This window comes from Brachyistius frenatus, unplaced genomic scaffold (assembly GCF_029030835.1).
Source record: "Brachyistius frenatus isolate BFR_SWC_R1_liver_20210118 unplaced genomic scaffold, ASM2903083v1 Contig_59, whole genome shotgun sequence".
NCBI lineage: Eukaryota > Metazoa > Chordata > Actinopteri > Embiotocidae > Brachyistius > Brachyistius frenatus.
This window is the reverse complement of record NW_027210658.1, coordinates 2,146,819-2,174,490: the sequence shown is the minus strand read 5'-3', so window position 1 is coordinate 2,174,490 and position 27,672 is coordinate 2,146,819. Positions and strand designations below refer to the sequence as shown.

The 27,672-nt window shown below is 43.8% G+C and overlaps 1 protein-coding gene across 5 annotated transcripts; it reads right to left on the bottom strand.

Annotated features, from left to right (window-relative positions):
- Nucleotides 1-196: 196 nt before the first annotated feature.
- Nucleotides 197-27,474, bottom strand: cenpe (centromere protein E). Of its 5 annotated transcripts, XM_069705866.1 has the most exons (49): nt 27,302-27,474; nt 27,026-27,123; nt 26,848-26,937; nt 26,633-26,751; nt 24,251-24,370; nt 23,922-24,003; nt 23,774-23,841; nt 23,614-23,688; nt 23,473-23,524; nt 23,250-23,337; nt 22,014-22,143; nt 21,422-21,541; nt 21,181-21,333; nt 20,952-21,096; nt 20,790-20,871; nt 19,830-20,193; nt 19,673-19,729; nt 18,850-19,017; nt 18,562-18,636; nt 18,296-18,364; nt 17,960-18,091; nt 17,299-17,476; nt 16,093-16,238; nt 15,750-16,013; nt 15,511-15,657; nt 14,947-15,093; nt 13,808-13,909; nt 13,568-13,723; nt 13,330-13,479; nt 12,588-12,821; nt 11,477-11,560; nt 11,260-11,373; nt 10,935-11,168; nt 9,286-9,519; nt 7,658-7,879; nt 7,489-7,581; nt 7,218-7,291; nt 5,762-5,885; nt 5,473-5,667; nt 5,185-5,394; nt 4,403-4,615; nt 4,105-4,308; nt 3,779-3,955; nt 3,573-3,673; nt 3,315-3,412; nt 2,544-2,679; nt 1,405-1,748; nt 1,282-1,320; nt 197-395 (listed from the first exon to the last, which is right to left on the bottom strand). In XM_069705866.1, the coding sequence occupies exons 1-49, from the start codon at nt 27,355-27,357 to the stop codon at nt 316-318; spliced, it is 6,843 nt and encodes a 2,280-aa protein (XP_069561967.1). In that variant the 5' UTR covers nt 27,358-27,474; the 3' UTR covers nt 197-315. The 5 variants fall into 5 exon arrangements, with proteins under 5 accessions (XP_069561967.1, XP_069561963.1, XP_069561964.1 ...); XM_069705862.1 differs by lacking the exons at nt 13,330-13,479; nt 13,568-13,723; nt 13,808-13,909; nt 14,947-15,093; nt 15,511-15,657 and having other exon boundaries at nt 20,790-20,869; nt 20,944-21,096; XM_069705863.1 differs by lacking the exons at nt 1,282-1,320; nt 13,330-13,479; nt 13,568-13,723; ... (1 more) ...; nt 14,947-15,093; nt 15,511-15,657 and having other exon boundaries at nt 20,790-20,869; nt 20,944-21,096.
- Between the last annotated feature and the right edge of the window lie 198 nt (nt 27,475-27,672).

The window sequence follows — 27,672 nt, the reverse complement described above, 5'->3', positions numbered from 1 at the left end:
CTTCAACCCATGTAGAGTTTATACTCTGACAGAAACAACAACAGCATTCTTCATTAATAATTATGGGTTACATGAACATTTATTTGTGTGACATATTCTTAAACACCATATCCTGAAGTACTGATGTGGTACCTGAAGAGGAGCCATACATCTGGATTCAGTGGACTGAAAGATGAATGAAACCCATAACTCAATGATTGTAATAAACCTTTAATATATAAAATCAGGAAGAACAAAAGAAGAAACATATCAGATAGAAAAAAAAAGAAGCTAGAAACAAAAAACAAAATTTAAATATTGCACATGTGGAACATATCACTGTGATTTACACATTTCCTCTTCCTTTGGAGACTGAGGCCACGGCTGCTCCTTCCTGTCGACCCCCACTGCTCCATCTGCAACATACAAATGGAAACTCAAGTAACATGTTCATGTCGTAACATAGATTCAGCTTTAGAAACATGTCTACACACACACAGTTCGGTTCAACAGCTCCTCCAAGTTTCAGGAGAAAGTTCAAACCTTCATGGAGGCTGCTGGGTTCCTGCTTCAGATCTGTGTTGACTTATGATATGATAGAGGGGGAAGAAATGCTCATCTCCTAAATTTCACACTATCATGATACTCAAGTGTTGGTTGGAAATCTATTAGGATTTTTTAATATTTTATGAGTATTACAATGGAAAAATACAAAAGTTCATTCCTCTGGAGACTCTGTATATTGAGTCATATTTCCAGAAATAATGCACACAAAATACCACTTAAAAGGTCAGGAGGTCACAGGGAGACACACAAGTCTTCTACCTGTTAGTTACATTTATTACTGTTATAATAAAGTTAGTCAAGTGTGGTTATAAAGAAAAGAGTTAAAGAGGAGGCACTAGTGCTTTTATTCTGAAGGACCATACGTCTTCATGTTGATGCAGCTTCCTGTTAGTAAAAAGTTAAACCTTTAATAAATCAGTGTGACATTAAACACCAGGATATATTTATCACACCACTTTAGTGTAAATATTATTCAGGAATCAGTTTAAACATCATAAAGTCAAAATCCCCACACTTTAAATGACAGATTTTATCTCCCAGCTGCAGGTGAGTTTCCATTTTACTGTTTCTGTTGTTTCAAACACAAACAGACCAAAAGACAAGAAGAAGAACCGCTCGGGTGGATTAAAGACAGGTAGATTCAACAGGTGAGGAAGAAGCACATCACCCCATGCTAGTGTTAGGAAACCCTCAGGGGTTGAGCCCACCTCCACCCACCCCACCCCGCGCTGTTACCCTTCTCTGCTCCAGGTGAGTCAGGAACGTAGGAGACTTCTGGTAAAACAAACAGCTCATGTGTTTACGGTGTTCAGACGGTTTATGTAAGTACAGTGCAGGTGAGCTGCAGGTGCAGTTTACCTGGGATGGTTCCGAGGCTGGAGTTATCGAAGAACTGCTTGGGACAGGTTCTAGACAGCACCTCGGAGGCTCCGTCCCCATCAAAGAACCCGCTTTTGGGGGAGTTGAGCAGCGACAGCTTGGGGGAGTCTAGCAGCTTCCCGCAGGGCTCCAGCATCTTCTTGGGGGTGAGCAGACTCTTCTTGGGGGAGCTGAGCAGGTTGAAGGAGGTGGAGGCCATGGGGAGGCCCCTCTTGGTGGGGGTGCGAGGGGGCGACAGCTTCACCTCAGCTTTACTCTTCATGTTCAGCTTGATGGCTCTGTTCTTCCACTTGCTGATCTCTGCACGCTGACTGGACATCAGGCTGATGAGAGATGGGGTCAGAGGTCAGAGCAGGACAACAGGGAGCAGCATGTCAACTGTCCACGCTCTTTCAATTAGCATATGGCTACGCCCCCGTTTCTCCATATAAGGACACCTGTTTGTCTGGAACTGGTACCAAAAACGGCACCAAAAAAATGAAAAAGAAAAATTACATAAAAGCGGAAATTAAAACAATAATGTCTGAGGTGGAAGAAGAAGGACATTTTTAAAAAGTGTTTCCTCAGAAGTAACTATGGTTAAAAAAAAAAAAAAATTCATGTTAAAGTTGGTGAAAAAACCCGCATCATAGACCAGAAGAATAAGAAGGAAAAAAAATGATTGGACATCCACAGAAAAGTGGAACATGTCTGAGAAATGTGTTAATTTATTTCATAATTAATGTGGTATTTGCAATTATCTGTGAATATTTTAATTGTGACAATTATTAATGAGGCTTGAAGGGCGTAAACTTAATGGCGAGCCTATTTAATACATTTGGTCAATGCATTCATAAATTTACAGTGTTCAATATTGTCGTTAATTAAATCCCTTTTTAATTAATAGTTTTAATATGCTAAACGTTGTGTTTACATTCTCTGAGACAGCAGCCAGTCATCATCTGTTCGTACAAATGGTCTGATGTTGTTCTAAATCTGTTCACAGAGTACGAACTAATCCAGGAGAGAAAATATTGATGAATCCCAGATTTGTGCTTTAATTGTTGGTACGCACAGTTAGTGAATGAGACCCAGTGTGTGTGTGTGTATTTCGATGGAGGTCAGACTGCGGATGTTACCTCTCCAGCTCAGTGATCTTCAGTTGAAGCTGGGTGACCTCCTTCTCCAGCTTGGTCTTGTCCAGCATCACGCTGCTCTTCATCACCAGACCTCTGGGGTGGGTCAGTCTGGTGTGGAGGTCCTTCCCCTGCAGGACTGAAGGAGACACAACCTTATTAGTGCTGCTGTTCTCCGGGACATCTTCCTCTCCCAGTGGGGGACAAACACAAGTTAAAGCAGCAGGAAGTGATGAAGACCAACATCTGGATCTGACTGATTCAGTTTAAATGACGTTTACATACATTCGGCTGAACAAAGATATCTGATGAACTAAGATATCCATGGACTTGTGTGTTTTTAACATTTTAGCAGCGTGTCATGTGTTCAAACCAAACCGGTCTGGCTAGCCGCCGCTAGGATTGTGAGTGCGTGACTATCCGTGGTGTTACGGTACGGGTGCTCGGAGCGACCAAAAAGGACCAAAAGAGACCTGACTTCACCAAATGGGTCATTTAATAGAATTATTATATCTATATACATGTAAATAAATAAATACTATAATATTTCATATATGAAATTCTATTCTAATTAAATATTTTCCCATTGAGAAGGTGGGGTGATGTTTTCCAGTGATGAGCAGGGTGTGATGCCATGATGATTTGTTCCTAATGTTCAGTTGACCAATCAGGTCTCTGGGGTGGAGCTACCGTTGTATAAATGGAGACAGGTGTTTTCAGTTTCTATGAGTTACCACCTGACACAGATGCTTTCAAGAGATAAAGAAGACTTACACGACTCGTCTCCTTGCTGCTGAGATTTCCTCAGAGCCTCCTTCAGCTTTCTTAGAGAGGCCTCCTTCTCACTCAGCAGGGTGGTCATTGTTTGGACCCTGGAGGGACACAACTCTGGTCAGCGGATCAAATGCTCCCCCTATGGTTTTTATTTGTAGGAATACCAGGTTATAAAACCCAACTGAAGCGGCCTCGTCACCATCAGCTGCCTCCAACATGATCACACACGTTTGAAGAATGAATGTAAAGATGTCTTACTCCTGCTGGTGTTGGTCCAAAGCCGAGCTGAGCTTCACCTCCAGTTTGAAAAGTTTGCTCTGAAGCTTTTCCAGCTCGGCTGCACTCGGTGGCTCTCTTCTCTGAAGCATGGAGAGACATTTGATCATTAAAGCTGCTGGGTGGATGGAAACCTCTTAAAACAACCTCAGAGATATGAGACGGTGTGCGAGGAGACCCGCACTCACCTCCAACTCCCTCAGCCTGCTCCTCAGGGTCTGGATGGCATTCTCCTGGTCCTCCAGCAGAGCACGGCTGTCCTGCAGCTCAGTCTGCAGCAGCTGGGTGGCCTGTTTGTGGCTGGATATCCTGCTGCTGGCTTTGACCTGCGCCTCCTCCAGCTGCTCCTTCTGAATGTGCAGAGCCTGAAAACCACAGAAATATATCAGTCAGCATGTGATGCCAGGAGCAGCTGCTGTATCCTCCAGTCTGAACACCTCCTGACCTCCCTAACGCCTGTGTCGTGCATGTGTTGGAGAGCTTTTTGTGCGAGAGAGATGAACGTGAAACGTACCCTGGCTGTGTGTTGGGAGTGCTGCAGCTGCAGAGCGAGCTGCTGGTTGTCCTTCAGCAGGGAGAGCTCGGTCTGTAGAGGAGCTCCCTCCAGCGCCTGCAGCAGAGTCCAACTCTTGCTCTTCGCCTCCCTCAGCTGAGAATCCACCTGATCCTGCAGCTGCTTCAGCTCCTCAAACAAGCCGTCTTCTTCCTCCACGATGGCCTGCAGGAGGACGGTGGAGAGAAAAGCCTCAGTTTCTCCTTCAGATGGGGCTTTGCAGACGCACACGAAACAGAGAAGGGAGTTTAAAAGCTACCTGCAGAGGCCTCATCTTGCCTCGTGCCGTGGCCAACCTGCGGTTCACTTCCTGTCTCAGGAGGCTGTCCAGCTGGCTGCAGCCGATTGGCTGGTTGCCGACGAGCGTCTGCATCTGCTCCTTCAGCTTCTCTCTGTCTTTGACCTCTGCCCTCAGCTCGAGGATGAAGGAACCCTGGTGGGTCCGTAGCCTCTTGGAGATGACGTCCATTTTCTACAAATGAATCAGTCAGCTGGTTATTATTCAGTCATAGTTGTGGAGCTGCTCTTCGTGAAGGTCCGTGAGGACAGGATGTCTGTCTGTAGGACAGGTGGTGTTATTTTAACCCTGACTGAGGTGCGTGTGTGAGTAATGCTGACATTAGTCCAGCCTGGCTGTTGGGTCAGGATCAGCGGTTAACGTTAGCGGGTCTCATTGTTTTTCTTGGAAACATACTTTTTTTTTTTTTAAATGGAAGAAGTTAAAAATCTTTCTGACAATATGAGACGTGCTCAAACACACGCAGATCTGAGGCCTCATTCATCAAACAGTGTGTAGGATCCATATTTAAAGCGTACGTGTGCACAAAAACTGAAAATGGCGAGAGAAAAAAAAAAAAAGCGTTGTACGCTTCCTTCAGGGCCTGTTTTCTACATTACGCCTGAGGGCGTATGTAAGACCTAATATTATCAATAATAATAAAACACTTTTAGGAGAGCTTGTAAAAAGCTCATTAAACGGGCCGTTGTGATGCTGGTAGGTTCTTTTCCCGTCTTTGTGTTTACAGTGGGACACCTGCGTACCTGCAGGTAGAGCAGCCTCCGGTCCAGCAGCTCCGTCAGCCGCTGCTCCCACACCGAGTGGAGGTCGTGGTCGGTGACGGAGTGGCTGGCGGCCGGCGCTCGGCTCAGCAGTAAGTCCTGCAGCCGCCTCTCCTCGAACACATCCAGGTCCTTCTGCACCAGCTGCTCAAACAGGCTGCTGATGCCCTGAGCTCGCACGTGCAGCTGCTCCTGTGGAGGCAGCAGGGTTACTGTCAATCAGAGGCAAAGTATTAACCAAAGTTCAAATGAAAGAAACTGATATGTTACCTCGATCTGTGTGAAACTCTGAAGGGTGGCCTGCTCCAGCTGACAGACAGCGTCATAGGCAGCCTTGGTGGGTTTAGTCAGGGAGGAGAGCTGAGTGTCCTTCAGGCGATACTCCTGTGTGAGCCCCTCGTCCAGCGCTGTGAAGTTGTACTTGGCGCACGTGTCGATGATGTGCTGGAACACCCCCAACAACTCCTACCATCACATTCACCGGCTTTAGACTCAGAATGAGATCTACTGCTTCTCTTTCAGTCACTGATGAATATAAACAACTCCTCGGTGATGTTACCTGAAGCTGCCGAGCGGACTCCTGCAGCCGCGACGACGTCGTCTCTCCGACTCCGGCGTTCTGCTCGGAGCTGCTCAGCTGCTCTCGGAGGGCTGAGATGGTTGTGTTCGCGTCACGGAGAGACTGAAAGGAAAAACAAAAGTACAACCAGATGATTCAGTCCTGTAGGCCTCTGACTCCACATATAAACCAATGTCTGTCTGTCTGGTTGCAGAAGCTCCACCTGTGTTTTATCCTCAATAATATTTCGACAGTTTATCTTCCTGCCATCCATTTGTGACAGCATGGTAATTAAATTAAAGTCATTTAATCTAACAAATGTTTGTGAATGTATTTTGAGCCTCGAGAACATGTTAAAGCAGCTCATCCCATGTCTCAAAATCGTGTCCGTGGTAACCATCAACCATCAGTGACGTCACCTGTTGGTTTGTGAACGTTATGAAGCCTCCAGTTCAGATTCTGTCCGTCACCATTTTGCTAGTCCGGAGCGGTTTGGAGCAGGAAGTGACCATATTTGGACGAGCTGGGGGAGGAGCCAGTGGTGGATCTGAATGATCTAATTGAAAAGCTGACAATACTACATCCTGCCCACCAATAGCTGTAACCTGACTGCACCACAGGCCTGTCAATCAAACAGACACACCCCCAAAAACAGGTCTTTTTGAATCTTCTTTTCTAATGAATGAGGGATTATTTTCAGATGGACCTCCAGAAAACTAATAAGAAGGAGTGACTTTAGCTAACAACACCGAGATAACTGATGGACACATTTTATTCACTTTGGATTTGATGAGCGAAGTTGAATGGGAGTCTATGGAGCCGGAGGCTTTTTGGAACCGACCTCTAGTGGCACTCGGTGGTATTGCAGCTTAAGGCACTTCTGTATCGGAACCATTTTTCCAGACCTGAAGCTGCGAACGCTTTTATATACAGTCTGTGGTTGTGACGCTCCTTCCACCTTAAAGCAGCTGCGATCACATTTCTGACCAGACTGAGAGCAGATCAGCGGACCAACTCACTCCTGGTACTGAACCTGGAACGACTCTCTTCAACACCATGAAGACAAAACACATTAAAAAGGACTTGTAAAAGACTGACTGTAATTTTCCTCTTTTTGTCTTTCGTTCTGCTCTGTTTTGGTTTCTATTTGGGTTTTTTGTTGTTTTACATTTGCATTGTTGTGATTAATTCTTCTGTAACTGTGAATATTTAAGTTGGAGAGAAATTTTGTTTTCTGTTTTCCTGACTTTTATTTAGTTGAATTGTTGAAAACCTTTGGAAAAATGTGAATTTGACTGCGTAAGTTGCCAAAACTTAAAGAAAAACTGAGGGACTTAAAATTTGAACTGCTCCACACAGTGGATTTAAAGTTTACTCAGGTCCTGATGATTAAATAGAGTTTCTAAAGGAGCAGGAACAAACAGAGAACTCGTAAAAGGAGGACTGTGGACAAATCCTCTGAGCTGCCTCTGCTTCGGCTGCAGCCTGAGCTCGTCCCTCTCTGTGACTCTTCAGCTGCTCCTGCAGCAGCTGAACGCAAACACATAGACAACCGGTCAGTGTCGGCAGTCAGCAGATAACAGGGAAGTTAATGGGGACATTTTGAAGAGCTGGACTGAGAAAAGTCTACAGGCTGCCAGATGGAGCTTTATATTTAAAAACAGAAGTCCAAAGCAGCAGCTAAGATGAACTATTTAAATGTGCAGTAAATGAGCAGGATGTACTTCTTCCTGCAGCTCGGCCTCTCGTTCTCCCCCCTCAGACCGCTGCTGCAGGTTCAGCTCTTCCTGACAGCTCAACTTGTCCTGGACGGCTGAGATCTGTAGTTGGAGGAGAGCAGAAGTTATCACGGCAGTGTGCTTTCAGTTACTCTACTCATCACTCCACAATATTTACCGCCTCCATCCTGTCCTCCAGCTCCGTTCTGAGCTGCTGCTTTTCCTGTCTCAGTCCCTCCACCGTCTCCTGCAGCTGATCTCTCTCCTCACTGAGAGACATCAGTCTGCTCTGCAGCTTCTCCGTCTCCTCTGAGGACGTCTGACGGCTGGACTCCTGATCAGACAGCAGATTGTGTCTCTCTGCTTCAACAGCCTCCAGTTTCTCAGCCAGATCCCTCACCTGCAGAGAAAGGAGTGATTTAAAAGATCTTCCTGCTCTGGAAAAACAGTCTGTCACAAAAGGAGATTCAGTGTTTCCCACATGTTCACTTCATGTCCTCCAAATTCCTGGAAACAAAGTATTTTTCATGGTACATCATTTGAAGTAGAAAAGCATTTGGAAAGTGCAGACCTCCAACAACATATCAAATGGTGAAACTGAGAAATTTGATTGTTTAATGAAAAATATCTGCTCATTTTGAAATCAGATGGCAGCAACACGTCTCTATAAAGTTGGGACAGAGTCATGTTTACCACTGTGTTCATCACCTCTTCTTTTAACAACACTCTGTAAATGTTTGGGAACTGAGGAGACCAGTTTCTGGAGTTTTGAAAGTGAAATGTGGTCCCATTCTTGCCTGATAAAGGATTTGAGCTGCTCAACAGTTCAGGGTCTCCTTTGTTGTATTTTTCATGTCCTGATGTTTTCAATGATTGACAGGTCTGGACTGCAGGAGGCCAGTTTATCAGCGGACTCTTCTACTACGGAGCCATGCTGCTGGAATACGTGCAGAATATGATTGGACGTTGTTCTGCTGAAATAAACAAGACCTTCCCTGAAAGGGACGTTGTCTGGATGGCAGCATATGTTGCACCAAAACCTGAATATATCATTCAGCATTAATGCTTCCTTCCAGATGTTCAAGCTACCCATGCCATGTGCACTAATGCATCCCTGTACCATCACAGATGCTGGCTTTAGAACTGAGCGCTGATAGCAAGCTGGATGGTCCCTCTCCTCTTTAACCTGGAGGATGCAGCGTCCATGATTTCCAAAAAGAATCTCAGATTGTAATCCATCAGACCGCAGGACAGTTTTCCACTTCACCTCAGTCCATCTTCAATGATCTCGGGTCCAGAGAAGGCGGCGGTGTTTCTGGATCATGTTTTTATCTGGTTTCTTCTTTGACTCTCTGAAATGATCTTTTTATATCCAATAATGTTATAATATCCAATCTGTTGCGAGGTAACCTAATTAATTGTCAGATGTTCCACTGAGTGATTTTTTTTTTCAGCTTTACACAACTTTTCCAGTCTTTTGTTGACCGTGTCCCAACTTTTTAGCGACGTATTGCTGCCATCAAATTCAAAATGAGCAGATATTTTTTACAAAACAACAAAATTTCTCCATTTCAACATTTGATATGTTGTCTTTGGTATATTTTCAAATAAATATAAGTTTATGTGATTTGCAAATCATTGCATTCTGTTTTTATTTACATTTTAAACAGCGTCCCAACTTTTTGGGAAACGGGGTTGTACAAAGACATTAAAAAATTGCCTGGACAGATTTGTCCCCAGAAAAGATTACAAATGAGCATCTTTGCAGTGGATGTTATTTTACAGAATGGAAGCTGTGGAACAAACCTGAGTCTGTAATGTCTCCATCCTGTCCTCCAGCTCCGCTCTGAGCTGCTGCTTCTCCTGTCTCAGTCCCTCCACCGTCTCCTGCAGCTGATCTCTCTCCTCACTGAGAGACATCAGTCTGCTCTGCAGCGTCTCCGTCTCCTCTGAGGACATCTGACGGCTGGACTCCTGATCAGACAGCAGATTGTGTCTCTCTGCTTCAACAGCCTCCAGTTTCTCAGCCAGATCCCTCACCTGCAGAGAAAGGAGTGATTTAAAAGATCTTCCTGCTCTGGAAAAACAGTCTGTCACAAAAGGAGATTCAGTGTTTCCCACATGTTCACTTCATGTCCTCCAAATTCCTGGAAACAAAGTATTTTTCATGGTACATCATTTGAAGTAGAAAAGCATTTGGAAAGTGCAGACCTCCAACAACATATCAAATGGTGAAACTGAGAAATTTGATTGTTTAATGAAAAATATCTGCTCATTTTGAAATTAGATGGCAGCAACACGTCTCTATAAAGTTGGGACAGAGTCATGTTTACCACTGTGTTCATCACCTCTTCTTTTAACAACACTCTGTAAATGTTTGGGAACTGAGGAGACCAGTTTCTGGAGTTTTGAAAGTGAAATGTGATCCCATTCTTGCCTGATAAAGGATTTCAGCTGCTCAACAGTTCAGGGTCTCCTTTGTTGTATTTTTCATGTCCTGATGCTCCAGATGTTTTCAATGATTGACAGGTCTGGACTGCAGGAGGCCAGTTTATCAGCGGACTCTTCTACTACGGAGCCATGCTGCTGGAATACGTGCAGAATATGATTGGACGTTGTTCTGCTGAAATAAACAAGACCTTCCTTGAAAGGGACGTTGTCTGGATGGCAGCATATGTTGCACCAAAACCTGAATATATCATTCAGCATTAATGCTTCCTTCCAGATGTTCAAGCTACCCATGCCATGCGCACTAATGCATCCCTGTACCATCACAGATGCTGGCTTTAGAACTGAGCGCTGATAGCAAGCTGGATGGTCCCTCTCCTCTTTAACCTGGAGGATGCAGCGTCCATGATTTCCAAAAAGAATCTCAGATTGTAATCCATCAGACCGCAGGACAGTTTTCCACTTCACCTCAGTCCATCTTCAATGATCTCGGGTCCAGAGAAGGCGGCGGTGTTTCTGGATCATGTTTTTATCTGGTTTCTTCTTTGACTCTCTGAAATGATCTTTTTATATCCAATAATGTTATAATATCCAATCTGTTGCGAGGTAACCTAATTAATTGTCAGATGTTCCACTGTGTGATTTTTTTTTTCAGCTTTACACAACTTTTCCAGTCTTTTGTTGACCCTGTCCCAACTTTTTAGCGACGTATTGCTGCCATCAAATTCAAAATGAGCAGATATTTTTTACAAAACAACAAAATTTGTCCATTTCAACATTTGATATGTTGTCTTTGGTATATTTTCAAATAAATATAAGTTTATGTGATTTGCAAATCATTGCATTCTGTTTTTATTTACATTTTAAACAGCGTCCCAACTTTTTGGGAAACGGGGTTGTACAAAGACATTAAAAAATTGCCTGGACAGATTTGTCCCCAGAAAAGATTACAAATGAGCATCTTTGCAGTGGATGTTATTTTACAGAATGGAAGCTGTGGAACAAACCTGAGTCTGTAATGTCTCCATCCTGTCCTCCAGCTCCGCTCTGAGCTGCTGCTTCTCCTGTCTCAGTCCCTCCACCGTCTCCTGCAGCTGATCTCTCTCGTCACTGAGAGACATCAGTCTGCTCTGCAGCGTCTCCGTCTCCTCTGAGGACGTCTGACGGCTGGACTCCTGATCAGACAGCAGGTCGTCTCTCTCGGCTCTAGCTCTCTCCAGCTCCTCGGTCAGAGCCTGAATCTGTTTAACAGGAAAGATCCCCAGATGGCAGTCAGAACACTGAAAATGAAGCACCGGGTTTTAAAAAGCGTCTCGGAAACATTTCAGTCACCTGAAGCTGTGAGTCAGAAATCTGCTCGTAAAGTTTCTCTAGCTGCGACGTCTTTTCCTTCTGCTCGTGCAGCTCCTCTTGAAGAGACTGTAGAAGGCTTTGAGTCTCAGTGGCCTAAAAATAATGATAATAAAAAGGTTCACCTTCAGTATTCAAGATAAAATAAGATCCAGAAAAGTGAAACAAGACCTTTGACATCAGGTCCGTCCCCCCTCACCTTCTCCTCACTGCGCTGCAGCTCCTCCTCCAGCTGCTGCTTCTGCTCCCTGACGGCCTGTGCATGTCCCTGCAGCTGCTCTATCTGAAGAAGAAAACACACATTCAATCATTCAGGGAGGTTTTTCTTTTTAAAACAAGCAGTTCTGAAGGTCACGGCTGCTCCATATTTTTCTCAACATCAACAAATCAGTGTTATCAGTCTCTAAATACATTGTCTGTCTCCGGCTCCGAGCTCTGTGGTTCCAAATAAAAATTAAAAAAGAAAAGGTCCTTCAAGGGGCAGATTCACTCCACTATACTTCGCTGACCCTTCATGTGACTGTAGATACCAGCTGCTATACTTCACCAGCAGTGACTGGGAAGGGAGGGTTTGCTGTTGCTACGTTTTCTCTTTGCCATGTTTAAGTTGCAATAAAAAAAGATTTTGACAAAGAAAAAAGAACAAATCAATGAAGTATCCCGACTATTTTCCAGCCGTCGAAACAAAAGCAGACGAGTGAAAAGTGTTAAAGCTGAACAACGCTGTGTTCACTGCTCTGAAACACTTCTGCATCCTGAGCAGATATTCTTCACTCATCACAATAAAGACCATGTGATTCATATTCAACCAGCTGTGTTGCAGGACATTTGTAAATCTGACAGCTTCAGAGGTCAGAGGAAGGACTCCTGTTCTCAGTGTGTTGTAACATTCAGGCTCATAGTTTCACCACGATATTCCATCTTACTTCAAATACAAAAAGTAACTGCCTTCTAGTTGAATTTATGCTGCATGATAAATGGTTACTTTACACATATCGTTATTTAACTTCTTGAAACACAGCATGAAGATTCTTATTGTTTTCTGACATATGAACCAAACAATCCCACACTCTGATCACCTCATATTTATGCCTTATTGATCCACAAGCCCCGCCCACATCACCACAGTAGGAGCACAAAGAAGCTGCAACTGTGCTGTTTTTACTGTCTTTGTATCCCCACATCACATAATTGAATACAGCTGACACGCACGCATCATCAAGATCTTTACATCTGCTCTGAATCTGACAGCATTTTAATTTCAGCTTTACTGTAGAAGTATTTTATAGAAGTATAACATTTTCACAAACCTGAGTCTGTAATGTCTCCATCCTGTCCTCCAGCTCCGCTCTGAGCTGCTGCTTCTCCTGTCTCAGTCCCTCCACCGTCTCCTGCAGCTTATCTCTCTCCTCACTGAGAGACGTCCCTCTGCTCTGCAGCGTCTCCGTCTCCTCTGAGGACGTCTGCGTGTCCACCGTCCTCTCAGACAGCAGGTCGTCTCTCTCGGCTCTCGCTCTCTCCAGCTCCGCGGTCAGAGTCCGAATCTGTGAGTAAATATCAGGTTTTATTTACACAACCCCAATACATACGAGGGTAAATCAATAAGATCACAGACTGCTGCTCATTTGTGCACGTCATGGTGTTGTGCTCCATGCACATAGCAGCAGGAGGATAAAACCCTGATGAGTAACTGGTACCAATTTCATTACTCGACCGTCATCAGTTCCCGAGTTCCATGTGTTTTTGTGAGCAGTGGATCGTCTCGCTCAGCAGAGCTCTGAGTCCTACAACACCAGATGTTTCCTAACACAGCTGCTCACATTTTGTTCTGCAGATTTCAAACAGGAGAGTTTCCTGTCCAAGACTTCCAGTCCTCTAACTGTCACTCACTAATATTGATTTTGGAAACAATGAACAGGACTTAAACTCGTAAGTGATGTCGGGTGTTAACTCCTTTCACTCCATAATTATAGAGAAACCCACCGAATGTCGAAAGCTGGCAGAGAAGGACACACAAAGAGAGACACTTTTCCCAACTCAGACAACTCTTACCTGTGTCTGTAGCTGCTCCAGCTGTGCACTGGCATCACCGGGCAGTCCGTCCAGTTTGGACGTTTGTGCCGTCTCCAGATCTTTGATCTGCTCCTTGTGCTCACGGTTCTGATCCAGCGCCGTCCTCAGCTCCGCCTGGTTCTCAATCATCTGTTTGAGAAGAAAGTGAGGCGCTGTCAGGCGACGACCGGACGTGCAGCAGACGTCCGTCACGGATGACCGATCTGGGCTCACTCACTATCTCCACGTTCTCCTGCAGGTCCAGTTGGAGTTGGTCTCTCTCTGCGGTGAGAGCCGCCACGGTGGAGAGCAGCTCCTCTGTGGAGCTCTGAGCACCGCGCCGCAGAACCTCCTCATCCTGACCACACTGCAGCTGCAGGGACTCCCTCTGCATCTGTTCACACATCCAACAGTCAGGGTACTGATGATGAAGGAGTCATTTAGAAGCAACAACGAGCACAGTTATCATGGCCCTCACATGTCCTGGTGGATCGCTCTCCTTCACCAGGTCACAGTTCTGCTGCTTCTGTTCTTGCAGCTCTTGTTGAAGAGAGTGAAGAAGAACTTGTGTCTCTGCCAACTGAAACACAAGGGAGCAGTTCGTATCCATAGAAACAATGTAACAGAGACACTACGCAGCTGGTTGGAGTTCAAACACACAGAGAGAGAGGAGGGAAAATGTTTGGTTTTGCTGCAGATTTTGTCAAAAATTATGATGTAATTTGTGTAGTTTTAGGTTTTTTGTGGTAAAATTGCAGGAATTAGAAAAAAATTGCAAGTCCAGAAAGAAAACTTTGATTTGTTTAAGCCTTACCTGATAAAAGGAATAAATCTGTAATCTCTTCCTGTGATAATAATCATGCAGCACATCACAGAAATATTTTAGTTCATCTTTTTATATTTATTGAACTTAGAGAACTGTGAGGCTCCAAGTTCCTAAAAGGTCCTAAAAGCTGCATATGTTTCCAGAACAGACCGTCTGTGACTGGAATATAGAAACAAGGACTACATCAGCTGTCAAAATAAGAGCTGTAGATGCTGTTTAATTCATGTTCATTCAACACATAGACCTGCTGGATAAAACAAACAAAGGAGACGTCTCTGACAACTGGACGTGTGGATAAAACTCATTTAACACCCAGTAATATTTAATCACATCCTTTGATAATAAGCATTAAGTTAGATTAATTTAACTTCCCGTTTTTTCTCTAGTTTTATTTGGTGATAAAAACAGGAGCAGAGCCTTTCTGATTGTAGATGAGGAGTTATTAAAAAGAGGTTGTTTTTTTTTTATAAAGAGTTTTGTTTAAAAATATTTACTTTATGTTAATACTTTCAGCACAGATTCTGATGACGATAGTTTTTTGTGGAAAAATCACAGTAATTAAAAAAAATGGCAAGCTCCCACAAATATTACAGGGTTTGCTTGAATTCACGTTCATTATTGTGATGGCCAGATCGTGATTTCCTGGAGGGACCCACACATGGGACAAGAGCTGACGAATATTGAGAAAACAACTCAAAATAAACTCCCGTGTATCAAGTTGTGTTGCGAGAAGATGAAACCATCATCACGGAGAGTTTCATTGTGGTTTTAACAGCAGAGTCGTGTCTCACCATGTTCACATGTTCCTGCAGGTTCCTCCTGAGCTGGTCTCTGTCTGCAGTCAGAGCCGTCACTGAGGACAGCAGCTCCTCCGTCGGCTCTGCAGGGATCTGATGTCCAGCTCTCTCAGCCTGCAGCTCCTCAGTCAGCTGCTTCAGCTGCAATAAAAACACCGTCAGGTCAGAGTGGTTTTAGCAGAAATAACTATTAGTTTTAAAGGAAACTTTTTTTTCCCCAGTATCAGAGTAAACATGACAACCAGACTCTCTGACTTCAGGAATGTTTGAGGTTGCTAAAAGCTGTCATTATCAAATTTAGCAAGAAATGATGATTCATTCTTTTATTGATCGATCTGGCAATGATTTCCTCCAACAACAACAAAAATCATCATATTGCCTCTAAAGTGTCAGAACCCCATCAGTAGGAGTTTCCTGAACAAACGCAGGAGCATCGAATGGACTGTTTTAAATTTACCAAAAGTTGAAATGTAAATAAAACAATGTAAAAACTGCCCATTTTCTCTTTCTGTCAGCGGACTAACGGTCTGATCTGATGTAACAGCAGTATGGTCCTACCTGTTCCTGAAGCTCTCTGCTGATCTCCTCCTCTGTGCGTCTGGAGGCTTCACTGTCAGACAGCTTCTCCTCCACATCCTTCATCAGCTGCTGCAGCTCGCTCACTCGTCCCTCCAGTGACGCTCTGTGCTCGTCGCTCTCCTCCAGCTGAAGTGAAAACGTCATGCAGTCAGTAATGCCTGAGTTGACAGCAGTACTGAACAGTAACGCTTCCATCTGGAGACATGTTTGACGTTTACCTCCGGGCCTCTCTCCTCTCCAGGAGCCGTGAGCCGACTCCTCTCGGCATCTAGTCGCTGCAGGTCTGAGCGCAGTGACTCCAGCTGCTGCGTGACATCAGCACAGTGCTGACTCAGCTCCGTCTCCCTCAGAGCGGCAGCGCTCAGCTCCTGCTGAGACGTCTGCAGGGAGTCTCTGAGCTGCTGAGCCTCATCCTCATGGACGCACAGCAGATTGTCCCTCTGAGTCTGGACAGCACCCAGCTCCTCATTCAGCTCACACACCTGAGACAGCACAGAGTGACATCACATGACCGGTGAAATATTTAGTGCTTCCTGCTCAGAGGGAGTCTGGAGGACTCACCTGCTTGGTCAAGCTGTCCACCGTATTTGGGAGCGTCTGAAATGAAGCCAGCTGAGCTCTCAGGACTTTCGCTGCTTCACGAGACGCCGTCAGCTCTTTATTCAGGACGGCGACCTTCCTCTCCAGCTCCACGCTGTCCATCACATCTGGAGACACACGACATCTTACAACTCCCATCTGGTGTTAAAGGCTCAATGTATGCTCTTAAAACACGACTTACATTCAGAGCTTTCATTGTAAATTAGCAGTTATAATTATGATATGAACATGCAGAGTCGGGGATCAACTGACCACCCAGTAGGGCTGCAGCAGGATCACATGAAGGTCTGAAAAATGATGGTTATCACTCCACGTATCAGTGCTTATTATCGGTATTGAAAAGAAAAAAAAATAACCAGCAGAGATTCTCCTCTCATCTCAGACAGCAGGAGCATCACACACACATTTAGATATTATAAATATGAATACGAGGTGGTCCTTGATGACGGATATCCAGTCTGCACTGGTTAAAGTCTGAGTCTGTTTATAACTTTAATCTCTAACTGAAAAAAACGAGTGTTCAAACATTGATCGTGAATGCACACAAATGCATCGTCTGTCCGTTCAGTAACCGCTGACTGAAACATAAATATATAACATATATATCTTGCATATAAACTTCCTGAAACACTGAAAACCTGCAGCACCCATTTCATTCACTCATTTATCTGCTTTCCAGTATTGTTTGGTTCCCCACAGCAGATGAGTAACATACAGACACACGTCTATCAGCTCCGAGCCGCGTGTGTGTGTGTGTGTGTGTGTGTGTGTGTTAAGGTTCGGACAGGATCAGTCTGGCTGAGCTTCAGCAGACCTCCAGGAAACTGTCAAAGTCAGAATCAAAAGGTCAGAGGTCGCACACGCGGTCTGAGAGCTGAAGGTTGCCCTGACGACGCTGAGCTGAAGGGAAAAACGCTTCGCTTCATTTCAGCGCTCCCGTCTGTCCATCATGATTCTGTCCACTCTGCGTCTCATGAGAGATGACTAACAAATGTGATGACTGGATCGTTTAATGTCACATATTAAAAGGCTGATAAACCTTAAAAGGTTTTTGATTTCCATGAGTGGCTGTGTGGGTTCAACACTTGGAAATGAAGCATTTTCCACACCTTAAAGACTGTACATGAACCCGGTATGTATTCTATAAACACCCGAGTCTGAGCTTACCTTTGGGGACTTTGCCGTCCAGCAGAGAGGTGAGCTTGGTGTTCTCGTCAAAAGCAACGTTCAGCTCTTTCTGGAGGTCGCTCTGCATCTGTCTGTAGCGTGACTTCTCCGCGTCCAGCATAAATCGCAGGCTGGTCACCTCCGTCTCCATCTGCTGGTGGTCTGCGGTCAGGCTCCCCTGGAGGACAGCGTCACAATGGGTAACATAAGATACAGTTACGGATGCAACAAAGATATTAAAACACATCCGGACAATCAGCACAGAGACGGTTACCAACAGGAGACCTCCCAGTGAACCAGCCTCGCTGTCAGGTGACCCTGAACCATCACTCAGTCATGCTGCTATAAGTGTAGCCAGCTGGGGGAGCTCCCATCATACTGAGCTCCTCTCTTCGAGCAAAATATTATTCAATACTTGCTGAGGACTAACTATTGTTCCTCTTCACTTGTATATTGAATGGCACTTGGTAAACAGCTTTCCGGTGTACCACCAGATGGTGGCGATGTTGTTTGTCCGTGCTTTTAATACTTGTATGTAGCTAACAACTGCTGCTTCATACATATTGGATCTGTCCATTTTTATTTTGTAACTTGGTGCAGTTGTAAAGTATTTGGGGCGGAGCTGTGATGTCCACGTAGAGGCAGATTCATGGAGACTTACATTGACCTCCTCCAGAGCCATGTTCTGGCTGCGGAGGACCGCCCACTCCTTCTTGGTGTCTCTACTGAGACCCTCTGCATCATACAGAGAGCGCCTGAGCGTCGCCACCTCCTGCACCAGGTCCTTCCCGCTCTGCAGGGAGGGAACAGGACACGGTTACTGAATGAGCTGCGGTCAGTGACCAGTCTGTGTCAATCGCTCCAGAAACTGCAGCCTCGCTGCTGTCAATCATCTGGTACTTCAGGTTATTACTACACACAACCTAACTGTACTAACATCTGTCTAGACGTCTGCTTCATGCTCCACCTTTATGATCAAAACAAGAGACAAACATACCATACTCTGAAGCTCCTCTGCAAACTCAGTTTTCGTCTTCAGCTGTTCAGATACACTTTCTAGTTTGTTCTTAAAAAAAAAAAAAAAAAAAAAAAAAAGGGAACAAAATACAAAAGTTAATCAAAACTACGACATTTATGAGGTCTTAGTTTAAACACAAACATGTGAGAGTCATACACCGAGTAGTAATAGTTTGGTAACTAAAGTTAAACTCCTCTCCAGATTAATAATCTCAGGTGTGACTCCTCCTCAGTGCATCATCTCACCTTCAGCTCCAGACACTGGAGTTCAGAGGATTCAACGGCCGCCTTCAGGGAACTAACTTCATGTTGCATCTCGTTCTGAAAAGATTACACGAACAAAATTAACACTACGTACATAAATAAATAAATAAGAGAATTTGTTTTAAAACACTGGAGAAGACAATATTTATTAATGGAAAACTATTCCCACTGAAAGAAAAAAAAAAAAAAACAATGAACTAAGAAAAGACAGACAACCCCACTGCATGTAACAGTAGAGCAGTGAGAGTGGGTGGAAATCAGGAGGTTCACCTCGTGCTCCTTCCTGAACTCCTCCTCCAGAGTCTCAAACTCCTCCATCTCCCTCTTCTCCTCCAGGTCCTGAGACAGAGCAGCTTTCTCTTTTTCGAGACTGTTCATCTGTTCGATGAACATCCCCAGCTCCTGCTTCAGGTAGTCGCGCTCTGCCACCACCGAGTCCTACACACTCTCAGAGAGAGAGAGATCTATCAGGTGAAACAGTCCCATTGGAAATGAATGGTGAAAATGTTCTTTTCTCATCTCTAGCAGACTGAATGAATGGTTTTCCTTCTGATGCTGCAGAACAACCAGAAACTGCCTCGACTGTTTTAGATTAGATTTTATTAATCCCAAAGTGGGGAAATTCGGTCATCACATCGGCAAAGAAAATCAAAAAGTGCGCACAATATGAAAAAAGTTACAAATACGTACAAGACATAAGTAGTAAGATAGATAAAAAAAAATTAATTATTTTAGAATACACACACACACACACACATACACCAAAAAAACTAATAAAAATAAATAAATAAATACAGTTTGGGATAAATAGAAAAAAGTGTCGGGTGCTATGAAATGAAAAGTGCAATGATATTATAACATATTAATAATCTGAACATTAGCGTCTATGCTGTGTGTTGTGCAACATGTATATGAAATGGTTGGCTTTGCCTTTTTGTCCTTTAATCCCAGATTAAATAAAACAGACTTTTACAGATGTAGTTTTTAAACTGCCCCACATTTAATGAACTGATCTGACGGCATTCAGATGAACAATGTTCTGCGGTGGATTCACACCTTGTCTGGTAAACAGGAGGATTATACTCAGCCTCACCTTCTCTGAAGTCAAAGATTCACACAGCTGGATGGTCTCTGCAAAATCTTGTTTCATCTGGAAGACACGTTATTGTGATCAGTCTTGAAAGCAGCTGATGCAGCACAGAAGAATAAACAAAGAGCAGGTTGAGAGTGTGGTATGAAACCCAGCGTACCTGCTGATCGCTCTCAGTCTGGGTGATGCGGTGGTCCTCCAGCTGTCTCTCCAGGTCTGTCAGCCTGAACTCCAACATCTCTACCTTCTCCACGGCCTCCAGCCTCTGCTGGGTTTCAGTCTGCAGCTGAAGCTGCAGCTCTGCAGCCCTCTGTTCTGTAGTCTGCATCATCTCCTCGGCCTCCTGTTTCTGCTGCTCCTCCGTCTCCAGCTGCAGATGCAGCTCGGCCACCTGGCCGTCTAACGCTTCTATCTTGGTCATGGCCTCCTCCTTCTGTTGACTCTCCATCTCCAGCTGCACCTCCAGGTTGGACACCTTCCCTGAAATCTCTCGCAGCTGGTTGGGAGACACAAAGTCTTTGGGGCTGGAAAAAATAAATAAAATAGAGGAAACGTACAGGTGACGTACCGTTCACGTCCAGCAGCTTCAGGGTTCAAGATGGACTATACAGTATAAATATACAGTAGAGATTATACACACCATCACACATGGCAATGACATGAAATAATGCCGCATTTAGCAGTTCAGGAAAAGGGGGGGGGGCTTCACGAGGAGGTGAGGGGGCACAGTTTAGGAGCAGGTTTGCAACCAATGTGTCCAAAATCTTACTTCACTTCAATTCTTCCTCTTTTAGTCCCTCTGGTAGCATTTATTTTATACATCCACCCCTTGTTATTAAATTCATAACATATTTGGGTCTAATTTTTTTCATTACTTTGCAGATATAAAATAAATATAACCAAAACCTTGAAGAAAAATACAAATATTTTATAATTAGAGATGTTCCTCTCACTTTCAGCATGTGCAGACTGCAGGAAGAAGTTGGATCCTACTCAGTGAAAGAAGGAGAGCTGGTGCAGGTGTTTAAATGACATGAACACACTCTGAATAGTAAGATAACTGTCACACATCCTCTCCTGTTTATTAATTCAGTGCCAGCGACCAGAACTCTTCACTGACCTGTCTCCAGAGCTCTGACTCATCTCCATGTCCACAGACGGCTCATCGGGGATTCCCCAGTGAGAGTCAAAGTCCTCGTCCTCTGTTCAACCACAACACGCATTAATGACCACATCTCACACAGTGCTGCTGTGCAGTTTACACGTGTGTGAACGTGTTCACCTTCTCCCAGCTCCGTCAGATAGTCTGCCTTCCTCTTCCGACTGAAAGGTTCTGCAAAGCTGACGTCCGATGACCCGTCGTCACAGGCAGAGGGATGGGCCAGTCGCAGCATCTTCCCTCCCCATGTGACCCGCCGTTTAGGCATCTGATAACACAACCGGGCTTTCATTATTACTGAGAAAACACAGAGCTGTACTGTACCTCCATCTTCCCTCCCAGTCACGGTTACCTTCTGGACCAGGACCAGGTTGGAGCTGGTGACCAGCAGCTTGGTCAGGTTCCTGATCCGGTCCTGCTGCTCTCTCTGGAGCTGGTCCTTCTCCTGGAGGAGCAGGGACAGAAAGTCCTTCTCTGTGGCCGTGGCATGAGTGACTCCAGACACCTGAAGGACACGGCAGACGGGTCAGAGTGTAGGAAGGTGTCCCGTGGTGAACCTCTCAGAGACGGGTCCAATGGGGGGGTGTGGGTACCTCTTGAAGTCGGCGCTTCAGGTCCACGATCTCATTGCGATATCTTTTGAGCAGAGCGCCGTCATCTGACACCTCCGTCACATGGGGGTCATTCTTCATTTTCTTTGCAGTGCTGGCAAACTGAGAAAACAAATATGTTGTAAATCATCATCATCTTGGTCAAAATACAAGGAAAAAAAAGCACTGAATTTAAAAAGATCAGAAAAATATTATTAAAATCATGTGTTGATTTTACTTGACAAGAAATGTTAAAATAAGGTGGTTCCAGTCTGGAAATAAGTCAACTTTGATAAGTGTTCCAAGGTTGGAAAGTAGTAGAAAATGAAGGTTTTTAGGTTATAGTTGAGGTCAGACTTACAGGATAGTAAAAAATTAATCACGCTGAATATCAGTAAATAATAATAATGAAATTAAAATGTTCTGCCTGAGAAAGAAGTAGAACATTTCTACTAAAACTAAAAGCAGCTTGGTTTTAAATGTAAATATAAGATGATTGTACTGCGTTAGATATCAGGGTAGTTATGATTATGATTTTAATAATAATAATAATAATAATAATAATGATAATAAGAGTACAGTATACGGCACCGACCTGCAGAGTGCTGAGGGTCTCTTCCAGCGTGATGGGCGTGATGGTGCAGATGATCACCGTCTTAGCGTTCCCACCCAGAGAGTTCTGCAGGATGCGGGTCAGCTTGCTGTCTCTGTAGTTGGTGTAACCTCTGAGGACAAAGAAACATCAGCGAATGGAAGCGTGAGGAGTTTAGAAATCAACACGCACTGAATCCATCTAATCTTCTTTGAATAATTTTAATGTATGACAAATCTCTAACAGTAAGTTGATAGCTGGAGTTCAGAATAAAGCCGTCTGAGATTCAAGGCAGGTCAAATCTCTGGTCGTCCCAATCAGCATGTCACTGATTTGTGACACATGCTGACCTTAAAAACCTAAAAGAGGCAATATAAAATAAGTGACATGGTAGAGAAGACAATATAAAAATAGTATAAAATATATACTATACTCCAGCTATATATAAAATATATATAATAGATTACGAAAATGCCAAGTTAAAAAGGTATGTATTAAGACTTCTTTTAAAGGTGTTCAAAGGTGGTGAAGCCCTCAGCTCAGGCTGGCTGTTCCAGAGGACTGTACACACTAAATGCTGCCTCCCCATATGTCTCCGTCCTCACCCTGGGAATCTCTAAAAGGCCGGTGTCAGAGGATCCGAGTGATCGAGAGGCATAAAATAAAAGCATGTCTGACAGGTGATCTGGTGCAAGACCAGAGATTTAAACACGAATAAAAGCATCTTAAAAATCGATCCTAAAACTAACAGGCAGCCAGTGGAGAGACTTAAGGACCGGCGAGATGTGAGCTCTCTACCAGGTCTTAGTTAGTACTCGAGCTGCTGCCTTTCTGTAGCTTGTTTATTTGCTTTCTCAGGTCGGCCAGAAAAGAGAGCGTCACAGTAATCCAGCCTGCTGGAGATGAAAGCATGTACGAGTGTCTGGCTGTGAGAGGAACGGCTGGACTTTAACAATATTTCTGAGGTGATAAAAAGCCTTTTTTGTGATGTTGCACAAATGACAAAGTCTGAGCGACTTTTTTTTTTTAACATGCAAATAGTCACCTCCTCCATCTCACCCTCAGAGGTCTGAACAGTTTGAGAATAGTCTTAAAGTGTCTTTTTTAGATGCTGCACTTCTGCAGGTTCAGGCTCGAGAACTCGTTAAATTAATGGGATATGAAAAGTATAATTCAGAGAAGAAGTGTTAAGTCATGTCAACACAGTGAATCACCACTGGATGTCCTTTATTTACTCACTTTTGGCTCTCATCAGTCAGTTTCTTCATCACCTGGCCGAGTATTAACAGGCTGCGGTTGATATGACAACCTTCTTTGAATCGTGCGCCTGCGACATTAAGAAGAAAGAAAAAAGATGGATTATTGTAAACCCAGTGGACCAACATGTTATCAGGTCTATAATGAATGTCATGAGGCTTCAATCAATAAGCTCCAGCAGTGTTTGGATTGAACTCCACCGTACCTTCAGCTCCGGTTTGACTCGCTCTCTCAGATCCAGCAAGATCAACCAAATTCTACGAGACGTTAAAAATGACCAAATAATGATTACAACAAAGTTAAAACGAAGACGAACCATACATTAAAAAAAAGGAGCTTTTCTCACCAGATGAGACACAATAACAGCTCCATCAGCATTTTCACCCGATGCCGGGTCGCTCCTCTCTCGGCTCTCCAGGATCTAAAGAGAACTTAAACCATTAAAAAACATCCACATTTCACCCGACTCCCAGGTGTTAGTGAGCGCACACTGCGGCGCTGCTTACCATGCGGAAGATGGTGTGTGAGCGGCTGCTGCGCTGGTTCATCTTCGTCTTGCCGTAATGCCGGTTCTCTGTGGAGGCACACGGTGTTTGTTACATGGAGTCTGCAGCGCATACAGTGTCAGAATCAGATCTCAACCTCAGATCTTACTCTCTCCTTTACGAATCCAGGCCAGGGCTTGTGCAGAGGAAGTAATCAGCTCTTCGGTCAGCTCAGCCACGTAGATGTTTTTCTGCAGAGTAATTATCAGCATATAATCACAATCATCATGTCAGACTTTGAAATATGTTGCAACGGAGCAAAGACTTCTTTTCATTTTCAGGGTGTTAACTTTAATCAGGTTGCTAGTAAAAATAAACATTACTAATAATTTCATGTCAGTGTTTGAGTTTTAGTTAGCTGCACGTGTTGCACACTGAACCTGAAAAGGGATTCGACAGGATCTTGATTTGAGAAAACACCGTGAAGGACCCGCTTACGTTGATGGTCTCGCGGACCTCCAGAGGTTTTCTCTTCCAGCTGTCAACCAGCAGGTCGGTCACAGTCTCATTGTAGATTTCCATGTAAGACACCCTGAGAAGGAACTCCTTCTTTGGAAACTTGGGGTAGAAGAGAAGCAGTGCTTTAGAAATAAACAGTGAGGGACAACTGATAAAAGTCTGACAACATCTGGAGATAAACATATGTTAATTGTTGTTCATGTTAATTGAAAACTATTACTAGAACATGTCTAAAGATAGAGGCTCCTACGGTGGAGGAGTGATGTCACACAAAACATGTGTAATGGAAAAGCTGACTTTCTCTGATAGACTGGAAACGGGACAAATTCAATGGATTTGGGGAAAAAGATGTATTGAATACAGTGGTGTGAAAAAGTGTTTGCCCCCTTCCTGATTTCTTATTTTTTTGCATGTTTGTCACACTTAAATGTTTCAGATCATCAAACAAATGTAAATATTAGTCAAAGATAACAAGTAAACACAAAATGTTTTTATTAAGGGAGAGAAAAAAAATCCAAACCCACATGGCCCTGTGTGAAAAAGTGTTTGCTCCCTAAACCTAATAACTGGTTGGGCCACCCTTATAGCAAACACTTGATTGCAGTTGTTGCTGCGAACTTCCAATGAGTCTTTTACAGCGCTGTGGAGGAATTTTGGCCCACTCATCTTTGCAGAGTTGTTGTAATTCAGCCACATTGGAGGGTTTTCCAGCACCAACCGCCTTTTTAAGGTCATGCCGCAGCATCTCAATAGGATTCAGGTCAGGACTTTGACTAGGCCACTCCAAAGTCTTCATTTTGGTTTTTTTCAGCCATTCAGAGGTGGACTTGCTGGTGTGTTTTGGATCATTGTCCTGCTGCAGAACCCAAGTTGGCTTCAGCTTGAGGTCACGAACAGATGGCCGGACATTCTCCTTCAGGATTTTTTGGTAGACAGTAGAATTCATGGTTCCATTTATCACAGCAAGTCTTCCAGGTCCTGAAGCAGCAAAACAGCCCCAGACCATCACACTACCACCACCATATTTTACTGTTGGTATGATGTTCTTTTTCTGAAATGCGGTGTTACTTTTACGCCAGATGTAACGGGACACACACCTTCCAAAAAGTTCAACTTTTGTCTCATCAGTCCACAGAGTATTTTCCCAAAAATCTTGGGGATCATCAAGATGTGTTCTGGCAAAAATGAGATGAGCCTTAATGTTCTTTTTGTTCAGCGGTGGTTTTCGTCTTGGAACTCTGCCATGTGGGCCATTTTTGCCCAGTCTCTTTCTTATGGTGGAGTCATGACCACTGACCTTAACTGAGGCAAGTGAGGCCTGCAGTTCTTTGGATGTTGTCATGGGGTCTTTTGTGACCTCTCGGATGAGTCGTCGCTGCGCTCTTGGGGTAATTTTGGTCGGCCGGCCACTCCTGGGAAGGTTCACCACTGTTCCGTGTTTCCTCCATTTGTGGATAATGGCTCTCACTGTGGTTCTCTGGAGTCCCAAAGCTTTAGAAATGGCTTTATAACCTTTTCCAGACTGATAGATCTCAATTACTTTCTTTCTCATTTGTTCCTGAATTTCTTTGGATCTCGGCATGATGTCTAGCTTTTGAGGCTCTTTTGGTCTACTTCACTTTGTCAGGCAGGTCCTCTTTAAGAGATTTCTTGATTGAGAACAGGTGTGGCAGTAATCAGGCCTGGGTGTGGCTGGAGAAATTGAACTCAGGTGTGATAAACCACAGTTAAGTTATATTTTAACAGGAGGGGGCAAACACTTTTTCACACAGGGCCATGTGGGTTTGGATTTTTTTTTCTCCCTTAATAATAAAAACCTTCATTTAAAAACTGCATTTTATGTTTACTTGTGTTATCTTTGACTAATATTTAAATTTGTTTGATGATCTGAAACATTTAAGTGTGACAGACATGCAAAAAACTTGGAAATCAGGAAGGGGGAAAACACTTTTTCACACCACTGTATATGTTTTCAACAAGACCGGACTTTGTAAGATAGAGGATGGAGAACCCGTTTGGTTCATCACTGCAGGTGTTAACAGGTTTTAATAATCACTTTCTGTTCGTGTTCCATCCTCTGTTTTATTTCACACTTTTACCTGAAGCAAGATAATTGATTGTTTAAAAAGTGCTTAGAAGGAGAATAATGTATAAGTGTTTACCCAAATTTAAATTGTTAACCGAGTTGTCTAACTGTTTGTAAATAATAATTTACAAAAAAATTGTATGAGATGGAAATTGTTTGCTGAATGTTTAAAAAAAAAAAATCACAATAAAGGGAGAATTACAAAAACTAAAAGAGGACTAAACATTGAAACATGCTAGAATGTACTGTGTTTAAAGACGTGATGCCGTTCTTACATTTTTAATGCTTTGGAAGACGTCTTCTACAGCCAGAGGAATGACTCCGGGGATGCGTCCACCCCCCATCATGGTGAAGGTCTTTCCAGAGGACGTCTGCCCGTAAGCGAATATGGTTCCTGTGACCCAAACACACAACCGAAACAAAATAAAAACCCGTGCAGCTGCAGTGATAAAACAATAAAACAACACAGCATGCTTTTTATATTACGTACCATTGTATCCCTCAACAGTGGAGACGACCAGAGGCTTCGCAATGTCCTGATACAGCTGACTGGTCGTTTCATCAGCGGTGAACACTCGATCTGTGAACCACAGAGCAGGAAAACTGAATGCACATCACATTTCTATTAGATTTAATATCGAAAAACACAAGAACGCTGCAGAGCATACCAAAACTGAAACTCTTTGAGGAGTTTCCAGCATCAATCTGATGAATTGCTTTCTCATCAGCTTTCCAAAACAGCTGGGCAGGCTCTGCAATTTCTTCCCTGTGAAGAGAGACGCGCTCAAGATGAGTGGAAACATCAAGACATCATCATTAAAAGTTATTAACTTTTCAAATAACAAAAGACAACTAACGTGATTTTAGTTACGTTAACTATTCGGTAGCATTAGGTGTCGCAGCTCCTCATTTGAAACTTAACGGCTGCAGGATTAAAAACTCACCTCTCAAGAAGCGGACGGACCCGAATACATACTTTGACAGCCGATTCGTCCGTCATTCTTCCCACAGTAAGTCCACCGTGAATATGAATAAAACAAAAACAAAGCCCTAAATACTACCGATAAACTAAAAGCTACCGTGTGCAGCAGCTCGTTTCGCCTTTCTCTCGTTTTACTGGCGGCTCGCGACTTACTGCAGATGCTGTGTTTGAAATTCTAGTACTTATCTGATTGGTCAACGTCATCGAGTGGACGGATCTATACGTGGTGGTGGTGGAGGGGGTGAATAGGTTTAGTTTAGGTTGCGATTGCACGTTTGAAAATAAATATGAATTAAAATGTTTGATATCACAAATATCAATGTGAGTGTCTCA

Bases quoted from the DNA above. Each gene is read 5' to 3' on its own strand.
- cenpe (XM_069705866.1), bottom strand. From the start codon at position 27,357: ATGACGGACGAATCGGCTGTCAAAGTATGTATTCGGGTCCGTCCGCTT. The intron at 26,752-26,847 runs GTACGTAATATA...TTTGGGTCACAG, and splicing joins CACTGTTGAGGGATACAATG to GAACCATATTCGCTTACGGG. The intron at 7,292-7,488 runs GAAGTACATCCT...GTTTGCGTTCAG, and splicing joins GAGAGGCCGAGCTGCAGGAA to CTGCTGCAGGAGCAGCTGAA.